General features: G+C 39.2%; 1 protein-coding gene and 1 long non-coding RNA gene across 6 annotated transcripts in view; one reads left to right on the top strand and one right to left on the bottom strand.

Moving 5' to 3' along the window:
• LOC108530758 (uncharacterized) overlaps positions 1–5,608 on the bottom strand; it is an 81,476-nt gene extending 75,868 nt beyond the window's left edge. For all 5 annotated transcript variants that reach the window (XR_001885944.1, XR_001885949.1, XR_001885954.1 and 2 more), the window contains exons 1-3: positions 2,380–5,608; positions 1,166–1,567; positions 441–536 (exon numbers count right to left, since the gene is read on the bottom strand). This is a non-coding gene — a long non-coding RNA (uncharacterized LOC108530758). The remainder of the gene's footprint in view (positions 1–440; positions 537–1,165; positions 1,568–2,379) is intronic.
• SLC15A5 (solute carrier family 15 member 5) overlaps positions 1–15,109 on the top strand; it is a 90,286-nt gene that overhangs the window by 4,001 nt on the left and 71,176 nt on the right. Inside the window, exon 2 of the mRNA XM_017873802.1 lies at positions 1,088–1,310. Coding sequence (XP_017729291.1) covers positions 1,088–1,310 — 223 coding nt within the window. The remainder of the gene's footprint in view (positions 1–1,087; positions 1,311–15,109) is intronic.

The following is a 15,109-nucleotide window of genomic DNA, read 5'->3' as shown; positions in this document are numbered from 1 at the left end:
AAAATATTTATAATGAAATCATGAGATTATGGGCCTTTTGTATTATTCTGAGTGCTTTCCTCTATTTTTCAAATTTTCTGAAATAAGAACGTATTACTTTTGTAATCTGATGAGGGGAAATGCTATTTCCAAAAAAAAAAAGTATTTGACTACTTGATGGTAGGAGGTCCAAGAAGAGGGAGATTACAACTGGGTTACTTTATAACATTGGGCAAGTCACTTAACCTCACTGAACCTGTTTCTTTAAAAAAATAAATAAATAACAAAATCTATCCACTCACATCACAAAGTTTTTCCAAGATGAAACATATAGTTCATGAGCATGCTTTGCAAAATATAAAGAGCTTAGCAAAAGCATGGAATTGTATTGTAATTTTTATTAGACAAGGAAAGACATCAAATGTGGTCCCCACAAGGTGGAAGAGAGAAGGATACTCAACCTTCTTTTGTCACTTTATGTCCCCTCTCCTTCCAGCTCACACTCCTCTGTCCCCAGCCTTCTCACCCCTGTGTGTGGCAAAGAAGGCTCCATCCAGCTGTGTGAGAAATAAGATAAATAAGAAAGACATTACACGGAGAAAGAGAAGTAGGAAAGAAAAAAAGAAAGACTGTGTTCTCTAACGATAATAATGTTCTTCTTAAAAGCTTTTATGTAATAGGCTTCCGAGATGTCTGAGATCATGGTGTTTCTGTCACTCGATTGATTAAGAACAAATAACCTTTATTAACAGTGGTTTTATCTGGGGGTGGGAATACTAACAGCTTCATTTTGTATACAATGCTTTTCTGAGTTATTTTAATTTTGGCAAAATAAATATGATTTGCTTATACATTCTGGGAGAAAACACAGTTCAAGCTTGAGGAAGAAAAAAACCTAAAACTCTGAATTAGTTAAGACACATATTGAAGGAAATTTTTACAATTAGAAAACACCAGGCTATCCCTGAAATTGCAATGACTACCATAAATGTTTGGATAAGACAATCACAAAATGATGCCACTGTCAGAGGAAAAACCCTGTTTATTATGTGATTTGGTGATCCAATTGTTCTATGTTACATTTATTCTTTTTTTCCTCCACTTACAGGCACTGCTTTGTTATCTGTGGTGGCTTTTCCCTTGGAAGATTTCTATCTGGGCACTTACCATGCAGTTAACAACATACCAAAAACAGAGCAGCACAGGCTGTTTTACGTAGCACTGTTGACCATTTGCCTTGGCATTGGAGGCATAAGAGCCATCGTCTGTCCACTGCGTGCTTTTGGCCTTCAGGAGTATGGATCACAAAAAACAATGTCTTTTTTTAACTGGTAAGTAGCACTGGCTAGGAGAGAAAAGAGGCTTATGACCGTCCTCGCTGTTTACTTTCTGATTCCATTTGGGTAGTAGTTGTTCAGTCTTTGTGATGAATTGGGCTAAGTGACGATGGAATGAATCTGTGATGATGATTCAGTCAGTAATCACAGGAGCTTCTAAGTCTCATGCGGACCAGTACAGCTTATCAGCACCTTCCCAACACACGCGGATACATTCATCCTCCAGGTAAAAAGATTTGAAGTGCCTTGTCCTGCAGAATAGAAGGTGGCTTTGGAACCAAAGAGAACTGGGTGGAAGTCTGGACTCTGCTTAACACAAGCTGACTGACCTTGACCTAGTCATGTATTCTCTACTTCAGTTTATTCATTTCTGAAGGGGGATAATACCTCTTCTCCAGTTTTATTAGAGGTAACGCCATGTGCATTGCTGGCAAAGAACTTGGCACATAGTAAGTGTTCAAAAAAAGGTAGCTGTTAGTATGTCTGTATTGTAGTAGACTAATTTGGGAGAAATTATAAATTTCTAGGCCAATGCAGAGAGAAGATGCAAAGATGAAAGAAGTATTTAACAATTTGTTAAAACACCACCCAGCATCTCTGTTTCTCACCCAGTTTGCTCCCAACACCTAAAAGAGTTTATATTCCATGAAAATCAAACAGCCTTCCTGTGAATCTTTGCCTCTCCCAATGAGTTCCTATGGAGTTCGTCTGTTTTTGTGTTTTTTAAGGAAGCAATTTATATTACCAAATACAAATTCAAGAAAAAAAAAAATATGTGGATCTTAAGGGAGGGTAGTTAAGCATTTAGTAAAAAACTTCTTTGTTATTGTTGTTATCTATCAGTGGATGTCAAACAGATGTGAGCTACATTGTCCATTTTTAGAGTAGTGTCTATATGTATATGTATAGGTATATGTAGCTCTCCGAGGCAGTTCCTCTTTTCTCTTTCTTTCTTTTTCTTTCTCTTGCTCCCCTTTTTTCTTTCTCCAATTATATTAATATTACAAAGCACTCAGCCCTATTTTGGATTAAGTCCTAATGTCAGAGAACAATGCAGTCTTACCAAAGGTAGAAGGGACTCTTTACTTCCTTGCAGCAAATTCTGCCTCCTTGACCTGCCCAAAGGAGAAAGAAAAATCCTTCTCTTTTATTCTATTCGGAGGTTTTAATCCTTAATTAGCAACATCATTTTGATTAAATAAGACTCTGGAGGATTAAGACTGGAGAGCAATCAGTTGTTCTGAAAGATAGCTCTGGAGAATTTATTGTACTGTGGTCTTAGTCATTCAGAGTTGTGTTTAATCAAAGTGACATTTCTCAGTGTTGATTACAAAGGAGACATTATATGAATGAAATATTTCCTTTGGGAAACGGAGGGGACTCCCACTGGGTCTGTGCTTTAGGGCTTCAGGAAGGGGGATGGGGAATGGGGAGAAAATGAATTTCTGCAGCTGTAAGGAACCAGGCCAAATTTAGGATGAGCACATTTAGATTTTTAAAAATTATTTTCTGATTTCACTAAATAGCTCAGTATTTTAAAAATGTAAAGTTAAAGCATCTAGAAATGTGTATAAAGAATCAGGGTGTTATTCTTTAATGTGATACAAGAACTGGATGATAAGCTCCTTGAAGGCTGAATCTGGTTGTTTTACCTTTTTTATTTTTCCAGTTTAAATACTAAACTACAGGCCAACTTTTATGAATGTTCACTTACCTTACTGTAGTTTATAGCAACGAATGCTGATTCCATTCCTGTACACAGTGCAGGGGTTCGTGACAAGATGGACAGAGACTCCACTGGGCAACCAAACAGCTGGCAGAATCCTGGCTTTATCACTTAGGAGTTTTGTGGTCTCTGGCAAGGTCCTTAATTCCTCAGAGCCCCAGGTTCCTCATCCACCAAGTGGGAATATCGTGGAGAGCTATTGTATCACTTATACATAAAGTATCCTAGCATATTATAGGTATTCAAATTATGATAGCTATTGTTATGATTATTGCTAAATCATGGATAAGCCATCAGCTGAAACCATTGTCTAAATGCTGGGAAAGAGGGGACCCATTTAGGAGGAGGTCATCTTGGAAAGGAGCAGTTTATTAATGCATAATCTAAGTCTTCCAGTCAATGCCTCTAGAAATTACAAGACTGGTAAATATAATGAATTTCAGCCGTGCCTTTAGAAAACAACATACCCCTTGAATCTGTAAACACTTGAAGGCTGCATTCAGTTCTATTTGCAGCACAGATGTCAGATGTTCATAGTTACAGGACCTTTAATGAGATGTGTCATTGCTTCTGTACCACCTAAAGCTTCCCAGTGAGCATGTTAAGTAGCATAGACTGGAAGTCTCAGGCACTGAAAACACCACTTCCGAGTAAAGCTGCCAAATGTAGGTGAGAAAACCACTCCCAGCCAACATTACCATCTGGTACTGGATCTTCCTCAACTAATGCACCTCACTACAAAAATAAAGCTAAACTCCCTGAAATCAAGAGACATAATAACCTGCCAACATCCTTGTGCCATTATCCAGATCAGAACCTGGCTTTCCACATATTCCAAAAGCTGAGATGGCCAATTAAGAATCTCCATACTGGAGATCACCTAGGTAAATACACCTGTGCAGATTCTTTTCTGGAAGCAAAAAGAAGGAGAATAATGAAGTCTGTTCCTGGCCACAATTTTAAATTCTACCACAATTAACCTCAAATCTTGCTTCTGCATTTCTCTACTTTCTTCACCTAATAATTTGCATCCTATCTGCATATCACAGTCTGTTGCTAAGAGGTTACTAGGGTGAATTATATACATGATTAAAAGCCCAAGTAGAATATTGGTAAAGTTCTTGAAAAAAGTCTAGAGACTGACTTATTTCACCCCAGAAATGTTGACTATCTGGTACTCAAATTGACTCTACGTGGTATCTGTCTCAAACTGAAATATTCTGATTTGAACACTTCCTCAAATTAAATATATTTTATCTTAGAGAAGCACTAGAGGTAAAATATATTATCCCACAGCATTTTCCAGAATCTATTTTAATATTCACAAGAACACTGAGAACAATGATTGTTAATCCTAGGTGCACATTAAAGCCACCTGAGGATTCTTTTTTAAAAAGTACAAATGCCTGGGTCCTGCCACCGAATATTCTGACTACATTGGTTAGAGGTAGGATTTTTTTTAAGGGACCAGGATTTTTTTAAAGCTGCCCAAGTAGAGTTGAGAACCACTGTTCTAACGCAGTGTTGCTGATTTTAATTATCACTTGAGAACCTTGTTGAAAATGTTTCCCAGGTCCCACCTCGAACCTCCTGGATCAGAATTTCCTGGGAGGACAGGTTGGAAATGCGTATTTTAAACAAGTACTGTCTTAGTCTATTCAGGCTGCAATAACAAATCAGCATAGATTGGCTGGCTTATAAACAATAGAAATTTATTTTTCACAGCTCTGGAGGCCGGAACTCTGAGATCAGGGTTCTGGTGAGTGTTCTCTTCCTGGCTGGAAGACTGCTGGCTTCTTACTGTGTCTTCACATAGTGGAAGCGGCAAAGGAGCTCTAGCAGGTCTCCTTTACAAGGGAACTAATCCCATCCAGAAGGTCTCCGCCTCTATGATCAAAAGCCCCACCTCCCAAATACACCGCTCCCTAATACCACTGTTACAGGAGGTATATAACACCTAATACCAAGTTAAGATTTCAACATATGAAATTTGAGGGGACACAAATATTCCTACCATATCAAGTACTTCAGGTGATTCAGAAGATCAATCAAAGTTTGAAAACAATTTCAGAGCCATGAGGAAAGTCTAGTGATGCCTTTGAAAAGAAATGAAACTAACCATTGATTGAAGCCACTACTGTGTTTCAGACTGCTTTGGAACTTTTTGACAATTTTATAGCAATTATCATCACATTTAGAAATCTACCTGATTGAGAAATTCAACATAATTCTGAAAAGAGAGAGGAAAAAATATAAATTGACATATATTCTTCAATCGTAAAATCATAATTTATAAGGTACATTTCAGCGAACAAACTCAAAGCAGTTCATGAAATAATCTTATTAATACTCAAAATGTCCTTTGAGTTGCATGCTGAGGAGTGGTAGCTTGTAAATAGCTTTGAAAAAAATCACCAGACTTTCCCAAATTCCATTTGCACTGGCTCTAGCCAAGTTTAACAAATGCTACCCTCTCACCCTAATAACAACAAGCACTTCCTTCTTTTCCTTTGTGATCTGAGCTCACTGCAACCTCCATCTCCCGGGTTCAAGCAATTCTCCTGCCTCAGCTTCCCAAGTAGCTGGGACTACAGGCGCATACCACCACGCCCGGCTAGTTTTTTGTATTTTAGTAGAGATGGGGTTTCACCATGTTGCCCAAGCTGTTCTCGAATCCCTGAGCTCAGGCAATCCGCCCGCCTTGGCCTCCAAAGTGCCGGGATTACAGGCGTGAGCCACTGTGCCCGGCGCATGTTCTCTTTTAAGCTTGAAATATACATGAGTCAGGACAACTGTTAAAATTAGGGTGTTGGCCAGGCACACACCTGAATCCCGAGGCCTAGGAAGGAGGATGACTCAAGGCCAGGGGTTCGAGACAAGCCTGAGTAACCCCATCTCTACCAAAAAATTTTTTTTTTAATTAGCCAGGCATGGTGGGGTGAGCCTGTAGTTGCATGTGCTTGAGAGACTGAGACTCAGACAGTGAGGAGCTTGAGCTCAGGAGGCTGAGATTACAGTGAGCTATGAACACCCTGCACCAGTCCAGCCTGGGTGACAGAGTGAGACCCTATCTCAAAAAAATAAAAACAAAAAGATGGGGGGTGGGTAGGAGTTGTTGGCAAAAGAATGAGGGAATGGGAAAGGAGGGAAAGGGAATGAAACAGGTTAAAGAGTAAGAGAGGTAGCGAGAGCTTGGGAGAGAGAGTAAAGCGGTCCCCAAATTTTAAATTAAAACTCAACTTCTTCAATCCTAATGTCTAGTTACCAAAATCAATATTTTATTAAATTGTCTTTAATAGCTCTGCTGGAAAAAAATATGTATTCACAGATAAAAAGGAACTCTAAAGTTTCTGTTTTCCTCTTCTTTCTCCAAATATTTGACTACCAGAATATTCTTTGAAGTACCTCAGTGGCCAATGGTTATGCTAAAAGAAACAATGATTGACAACAGCCATCCACCATGAAATCGGTGCCCAAGTATTTTATTTCACTGACTCCTCTAAACTGTTCAGTTTTATCCCATTGAAGAGTCACAAATCCCCTGGAAAATTATCTGAATATTGATCAATGTAGAATAAAATACTTTCTCTGGAATATTTAAATGGTCCACTAATGCTATGAAGACCTGAAACTTACAGAAAATTTGCCTCCCTTCTTTGATACTGCCTCAGGTTAGGAAAGACCATTTTGAATAATTTCTCTTCAAATCACCAAAAGTAAACATGAAGCACATCAAAACTGGCCAGTCTAAGAAATGATACAATATTTGAGTAATTTAAATTTATTACTAAATTAATTAAGTGAATGTTTACAATAATCTCATAAGGATTGCTGAGTTTTACAGCAACAATTTTTCTCATTTGTATTCAATACCATACAATCATGAAGACAAAAAAATTACCACTTATATATACTCCCAATTATTTGCAGTTCCCAGTCTGTATTTAAAAGTAGACTAAAGAAACATATTTTTACTGCTGCTTTCAATTTTCCTTAATCACTGGTATTTGTTTTGCTTTAGTGCCTTGCTCTCTGACTTTTTGTGTGAGAGGTGCTTTATAAATTCAATTTGCTAGTGAGCTATGAGATGAAATGAGTCTTAATGGTAAGTTTGACGACTGTGGGTTTTTCTTTCTTTTTTTTTTTTTTGTAGATGATACATATACAATTTCACCCTTAATTATCTGTAGCTTGTCCTGTCCATGGATCAACAAAGATATATATAAAACATGCCTGGACTAAGTAATTCTTTCAGAAAATTACACAATCAAATATGTTGGGTGACATCTGTTAAAAAACATTTAGTACTTCACGTAAAATCTCTTCCTAGACATAGATATTCAGCATTATAATTTTTTGGTTTCTAACTACTTTTCACAAGATTTAAGTCTTGGAATAATTGTAATTTTCCTTGACCCTCTTTAGAGCAATGCAGTTTACATCACCATGTGGTACACTGAAGAGTCACACAGTGTTCTCTTAGATTTTCTCAATAATGCTTAACATTTTAAAAAGAGTTCCCTAAGGACTGAAAGCACTGTAACAGTGCTTTTGGCTCCAGATTCTCTGTGTTGCTACAGCCACAAGTCAAATGTATGGCTTGCAGCAGCATGAAAGGATAACCTGTGGCTGAGCCTAGGGACTCCATTCAGTTGTCCTAGAAAATTATAACTTTTTGTACCTCACCTATCTTGTGATAAATACATTTCCGTTAGTGGATCACAGTAAATCAGTTTGCTCAATGTGGTCATGTTTGATGTTCTATTACTTTTCTAGGCCAATTATTGAGAGGTTTTAGTTTTTTTTTTATATATTGTGTTTGCTTGATTAATTGATTTTTATGAGATGCTGTATTATTAATCTGTTATTTAATCTCCATTTATTTTCAACCTAGTACTGTGCTAGGTCTCATGGAGATAAAGAAATGAAGAATAAAATCTTACCATCAGGGAGCTTCACAATCTATACATGAAAAGCAAAACTGACAAAAATGAAATAATTGAATAATGAGTATTTGCTTTAGAAGTTCAGAAAAGAAGCTGGGTGTAGTGGCTCATGTTTCTAGTCCCAGTACTTTGGGAGGCCAAGGCAAGTGGACTGCTTGAGCTCAGGAGTTCAAGACCAGCCTCGGCAAAATGGCAAAACCCCATCTCTACAAAAAATACAAAAACATTAGCTAGGCATGGTGGTGTGCACCTGTGGTCCCAGATACTTGGCAGGCTGAGGCAACAGGATGACTTGAGCCCAATAGATCAAGGCTGCAGTGAGTCAAGGTCATGCTACTGCACTCCAGCTTGGTCAACAGAGTGAGATAATGTCTCAAAAAAATTTTACAGAAGAGAAGAAGCAGAATATTCAAGAAAGTATTTAATGAAAGAAAAGAGACTGAATATAGGACTTTGAAAGTGAGACAGGGCAAGCCCAGAAATAGGATAAGTTAAGGAGACAAACATGAGTAGGTCTGTTTCTCAGACAGTGAGGAGACTAGCTCAACTTGACACATCTTTCCAAACACATATCACATATCTATCCACTTCTATCTCTTTCCTTTGCTACCACCATGGCCCAGTTTGCTCTTAGCTCTCATCCAGACTTATAATAGCTGTGATTTTCTCCCTACCTTGCACCATCTGCAATTCATGGAACTGACACAATAATCTTTCCACTGAAAACAAGATCATATGAGCCCCCTGCTCAATTCCCTTCAGATGGCTTCCCAATGCACTGAAAATAAAATCCAAACTTCTTGCCATGAACTTCAAGGCCCTAAATGACCTGGACCACACTTCCTGCTTTATCTTTTCTTCTAATATTTTATTCCTTAATCACTGTATTAGTCCATTTTCATGCTGCTGATAAAGACATACCCAAGACTGGGAAATTTACAAAAGAAAGAGGTTTAATTTGACTTGCAGTTCCATGTGGCTGGAGAAGCCTCATAATAATGGTGGAAGGCAAGGAGGAGCAAGTCATGTCTTACACAGACGGCAGCAAGCAAAGAGAGAGCTTGTGCAGAGAAACACCCATTTTAAAACCATCAGATCTTGTAAGACCTATTCACTATCATGAGAACGGCGTGAGAAAGACCTGCCCCATGATTCTATCATCTCCCACCTGGTCCCTCCCACAACATGTGGCAAATATGGGAGCTACAAGATGAAATTTGGGTGGGGACACAAAGCCAAACCATACCATTCTGCCCCTGGCCCCTCCCAAATCTCATATCTTCATATTTCAAAACCAATCATGCCTTTCCAACAGTCCCCCAAAGTATCAACTCGTTTCAGCATTAACTCAAAGGTCCACAGTCCAAAGTCTCATCTANTAGTCCATTTTCATGCTGCTGATAAAGACATACCCAAGACTGGGAAATTTACAAAAGAAAGAGGTTTAATTTGACTTGCAGTTCCATGTGGCTGGAGAAGCCTCATAATAATGGTGGAAGGCAAGGAGGAGCAAGTCATGTCTTACACAGACGGCAGCAAGCAAAGAGAGAGCTTGTGCAGAGAAACACCCATTTTTAAAACCATCAGATCTTGTAAGACCTATTCACTATCATGAGAACGGCGTGAGAAAGACCTGCCCCCATGATTCTATCATCTCCCACCTGGTCCCTCCCACAACATGTGGCAAATATGGGAGCTACAAGATGAAATTTGGGTGGGGACACAAAGCCAAACCATACCATTCTGCCCCTGGCCCCTCCCAAATCTCATATCTTCATATTTCAAAACCAATCATGCCTTTCCAACAGTCCCCCAAAGTATCAACTCGTTTCAGCATTAACTCAAAGGTCCACAGTCCAAAGTCTCATCTAAGACAAAGCAAGTCTCTTCCACCTATGAGCCTGTAAAATCAAAAGTAAGTTAGTTACTTCCTAGATACAATGGGGGTACAGGTATTGGGTAAATACAGCCATTCCAAATGGGAGAAATTAGCCAAAACAAAGGGGCTACAGGCCCAATGGAAGTCCAAAATCCAGCAAGGCAGTCAAATCTCAAACCTCCAAAACGATCTCCTTTGACTCCATGTCTCATATTTAGGTCATGCTAATGCAAGAGGTGGGTTCCCATGGTCTTCAGCAGCTCTGCCCCTGTGGCTTTGCAGGATGCAGCTTCCCTCCTAGCTGCCTTCACGGGCTGGCATTGAGTGTCTGTGACTTTTCCAGGCACACGGTACAAGCTGTCAGTGGATCTATCATTCTGGGATCTGGAGGACAGTGGTTCTCTTCTCACAGCTCCACTAGGCATTGCCCCAGTAGGAACTCTGTGTGGGGGCTCTGACCCCACATTTCTGTTCCACACTGCCCCAGCAGAGGTTGTCCACAAGGGCCCTGCCCCTGCAGCAAACTTCTGCATCCAAGTGTTTCCATACATCTTCTGAAATCTAGGTGGAGGTTCCCAAACCCCAGTTCTTGATCTCTGTGCTTCCACATGCTCAACACCACGTGGAAGCTGCCAAGACTTGGGGTTTCCACCCTCTGAAACAGCAGTCCAAGCTGCATCTTGGCCCCTTTTAGTTATGGCTGGAGCAGCTGGGACACAGGGCTCCAAGTCCCTAAACTACACACAGCACAGGGACCCTGGACCTGGCCCACAAAACCATTTTTGCCTCTTAGGACTCTGGGCCTGTGATGGGAGAGGCTGCCATGGAGCCCTCCGACATGCCCTGGAGACATTTTCCCCATTGTCTTGGGGATTAACATTTGGTTCCTTGTTACTTATGCAAATTTCTGCAGCAGGCTTGAATTTCTCCTCGGAAAATGGGATTTTCTTTTCTATAGCATTGTCAAGCTGCAAATTTTCCAAACTTTTATGCTCTGCTTCCCTTATAAAACTGAATGCCTTTAACAGCACCCAAGTCACCGCTTGAAAGCTTTGCTGCTTACAAGTTTTTTCTGCCAGATGCCCTAAATCTTCTCTCTCAGGTTCAAAGTTCCACAAATCTCTAGGGCAGGGGCAAAATGCTGCCAGTCTCTGTTAAAACATAACAAGAGTCACCTTTGCTCCAGTTCCAAAGTTTCTCATCTCCATCTGAGACCACCTCAACCTGGATTTCAGTGTCCATGTCATTGTCAGCATTTTGGTCAAAGCCATTCAACAAGTCTCCAGGGCATTCCAGACTTTCCCACATTTTCCTGTCTTCTGAGCCCTCCAAACTGTTCCAACCTCTGCCTGTTACCCAGTTCCAAAGTCACTTCCACATTTGCAGGTATCTTTTCAGCAGTGCCCTACTCTACTGGTACCGATTTACTGTATTAGTCTGCTTTCACACTACTGATAAAGAAGATATACCTGAGACTGAGCAACTTACAAAAGAAAGAGGTTTAACTGGACTTACAGTTACACATGGCTGGAGAGGCCTCACAATCATGGGGGAAGGCAAGGAGGAGCAAATCACATCTTACATAGATGACAGCAGGCAAAGAGGGAGCTGTGCAGAGAAATTCCCATTTTTAAAACCATCATATCTTGTTAGACCAATTTGCTATCATGAGAGCATCACAGGAAAGACCCGCCCCCATGATTCAATCATCTCCAGTTGGGTCCCTCCCACAACATGTGGGAATTATGGGAGCTACAAGTTGAGATTTGGATGGGGACACAGAGCCAAACCATATCATTCACTATGCTCCAACTTCACTGCTTTTTTTGTTCCTGAAATCAGGGTTGGAGAAAAACGAACATTTGATATGACGACATTTGCTTAGCACCATGTAGTTATAATCCATGTTCTTCATTTAATGTTCTTCATTACAATTCTTACCAAAAAACCTTGTTTAGAGGGTGTGATTCCAATTTTTTAAATTCCAGAAAGTAGAAGATCACAGACCATGTGATTTTCAGATTTTGTGACTCTAACTCATGTCTTTGGACTACCATTCTGAAGAGGAAGGACAACATTTATAGTTAATGATTGATATATAAAATGTGATGAGAGGAATGAGAGGAATGAAAGGTAATTTCAATTGTTAAAGGCTAGATTAACAAGAAAATTAAAGTGTCATGAGATTGATAACTGCAAAGATGCAGAAAGAAGTATTAACAGGATATTTAGCCCAATTAGCCCTATACCAGGATGATGACTTCTGCTCATGGCTGTACAAGCAACACAGCTGTGTGAATGTGATGAGTCATTTCAGTTTTCCAAGTTCAGATTTCTTCTCTGAAAGAGAGGGAGAAAAGTTTCTGACCTCAGTTTAGGCAATGGTTTCTGAGAAACAATTCTAAAAGGACAAACCATGGAAAAAAATTAGAATAGGACTTCATCACAATTAAGAATTTCTGCTTTACAAAAGACACTTTTTATAGAATGAAAAGACAAGCCACAGACTGGGAGAAAATACTTACAAATCACATAATTGAGAAAGGACTTACAGCCAGAACACATAAGGACAGAAACTTCACCAAAGAAGATGTGCAGATGATCAATAAGCACATGAAAAGATGCTCAATATCATTAGTCATTAGGGAAATGCAAAATAAAACCACCATCATATATCAGTACACAGGTACTATACCAAGTTTTGGCAGGGATATGAAGAGATGAGAACTCTCATACACATGTGGTGATAATGTAAAATGTTACAACTACTTAAAAACTATTTGAAATTTTCTTAAAATATTAAATATACATCTATCATATATCACCCAGCCATTACACTCCTAGGTTTTACCCAAGAGAAATTAATGTCTATGTCTGTTCAAAGGCTTGTACATGAATGTTCTTAACAGCATTATTTGCAATAGCAATAAGCTGAAAAATGTCTATTAACAGATAAATGCATAAACAAACACTGGTACATTTATATAATGGAATTGTACTTGGCAATAAAGAGGAATGGATACAGATAAATGCACTAACATGGATGAATCTCAAAATAATTATGCTAAGTGAAAGAAGCCAGATTTGAAAATACAGATAATTTAATATTTTTTAAAAAAATCTATGAATTGCAAACTAATTTATAGTGGCAGAAAAAAGATCGGTGGTTGCCTAGAGACGAGGAAGGGGAAATGAGAAGGGGCAGGGTTCGGAAGGATGACAAGGGGACATGACGGAGCTTTAGAGGCAATGGATATGTTTGTTATCTTGAATGTGATAATTATTTTGCGTGTGCATAAATTGCACACTTCAAATATATGCAGTTTATTACATCTCAATTATATCTCAATAAAGTTCTTTAAAAAAAAGCAGGAGAAAAGAAGCCAACAGTAACCAAGACACTACGGTATTGGCATAAGGATAGATTAGTGGAACAGAACTGAGAGTCAGAAAATACACCTACATTTGTACGGTCAATTGATTTTCAACAAAAGTGTCAAAAAATCATTGAGGAAAGATCATGTTCTCAATAAATTATACTGTAATAACTGAATATCCATATATGAAATAATTACCCCATGACACCCTACTGAAAAATTAATTCAAATTAGATTAACTTTATATGAGATCAAAACCCATAAGAGTGAATTTTTTGAAAAAACACAGGGGAAAATACTTGTGACTAAGGCTTAGAAAGTATTCTTTACATAGGATACAAAAAGTATGAACCAATAAAGATAAAAAATGATAGAATGAAATTTACTAAACTTTTAAACTTTTGCTTATCAAAAGACATCATTGAGAAAAGGAAAAGGAAAACCCCATATTATAAGAAAACATTTGTAGAACATGTATCTGACAGATGACCTGCATCCAAAATATATGAAGACCTTTGACAAATCAATGATAGGAAGATCCAAAATATATGAAGACCTTTGACAAATCAATGATAGGAAGAGAAACTATCCAATTAAAAAAAAAAATAGAGGATCTCCAATATTAGCCAATACGAGAAGAGCCCTATTTCTCCCAGGTACTTCCTCTTACATCAAAAAAACCCAAACCTAACACAACAAATGGACATAGGGAGATTCCAAAAGGTAGAAAGAAGACAGTCTCTTCCTAGGGGCCTTGGAACTTGAGGAAGGACTACAATGAGTTTCCTGGGTTTTCTTTTTGTTATCAGTGGGGCTATAGAGAAATCTAGAACCTGGAACCAGGTACAGATGGGTGAGAGCCAAGGTGTGGCAAGGAATGGGCAGCTCCAAAAAAGTCCTGCTCCCTTTACTCAAAGTTCTAGGAAAAAGGTAGACTAATATAGGTGAAAATATTTTTGACAACATCTGTCCTTCTCTAGCCAAACACTATTAAAAACACTGCCTCCCCTGCATACTGCTGGTCCAATAGTTTCAGCAGACATGAGCAAGTTATGTTATTTTACATAAACACTCGGAGAATCAGACAGGAACACTCTGATTCCCAAGATGGGTGGTGTTGCTGAGGCTAAGTGAGGAGCTTGTCTTTCGTCTCCTGCCCAGCAGAAACTGGAAGTGCTCTAATTTACCCTCCTGGGCAGTGTCAGCTGGGTACAGCAGAGAGCTGAGCCTCCACTCCCAACCAGAAAGTATGCAGCAAGGCTAGTCTCCAATTAATTGGCAGTAATATTCCATGTCTTCAATTATTCTTTCCTCCCCCTCCCCCCAGCTTACTTTGTCATAGTCTCCTGTGTGATGGAGGAAATAATCTTAGTTAAAATTCAACTCTCCACATATTCCATTATTGTACTCACACAGCAACAAGCCTGGAGAAAAATGCAAAATTATACTATGTCCACATTAAGTTCATGACCACCAAACTGGTTCCTTATCACTGCCTAGCAAGTATATGATGTCCAGTCAATTTCTCTCCTTCTCCTTTAAAGTACTATTTCTAAACATTTTCTTTCTTCTCAAACCTTCAATATTCCCTTTCCATAGCCAGTTTTACCTGTTGTCTTTACTTCTTTTACGTAGAAGAAATAGAGGGAAATAAGGGAAGGAAAGACGGAGGAAGGCGGGAAGGGAGGGAGGGAGGAAGGCAGGGAGGGACGGAGGGAGGAAAGAAAGAAGGAAAGGAGGAAGGAAGAAAGGAAGGAAGGAAAGGAAGGAAGGGAGGGAGGGAAGGAGGGAGGGAAAGAATGAAGGAAACGAAAAAGGAAATGAGAGGGGAGGGGAGGCGAGGCGGGGCGGGGCGGGGCGGGGCG

This window comes from Rhinopithecus bieti, unplaced genomic scaffold, assembly GCF_001698545.2.
Source record: "Rhinopithecus bieti isolate Rb0 unplaced genomic scaffold, ASM169854v2 scaffold_110, whole genome shotgun sequence".
Taxonomy (NCBI): domain Eukaryota; kingdom Metazoa; phylum Chordata; class Mammalia; order Primates; family Cercopithecidae; genus Rhinopithecus; species Rhinopithecus bieti.
The sequence above is the reverse complement of the archived record's forward strand: the minus strand, read 5'-3'. Positions and strand labels throughout refer to the sequence as shown.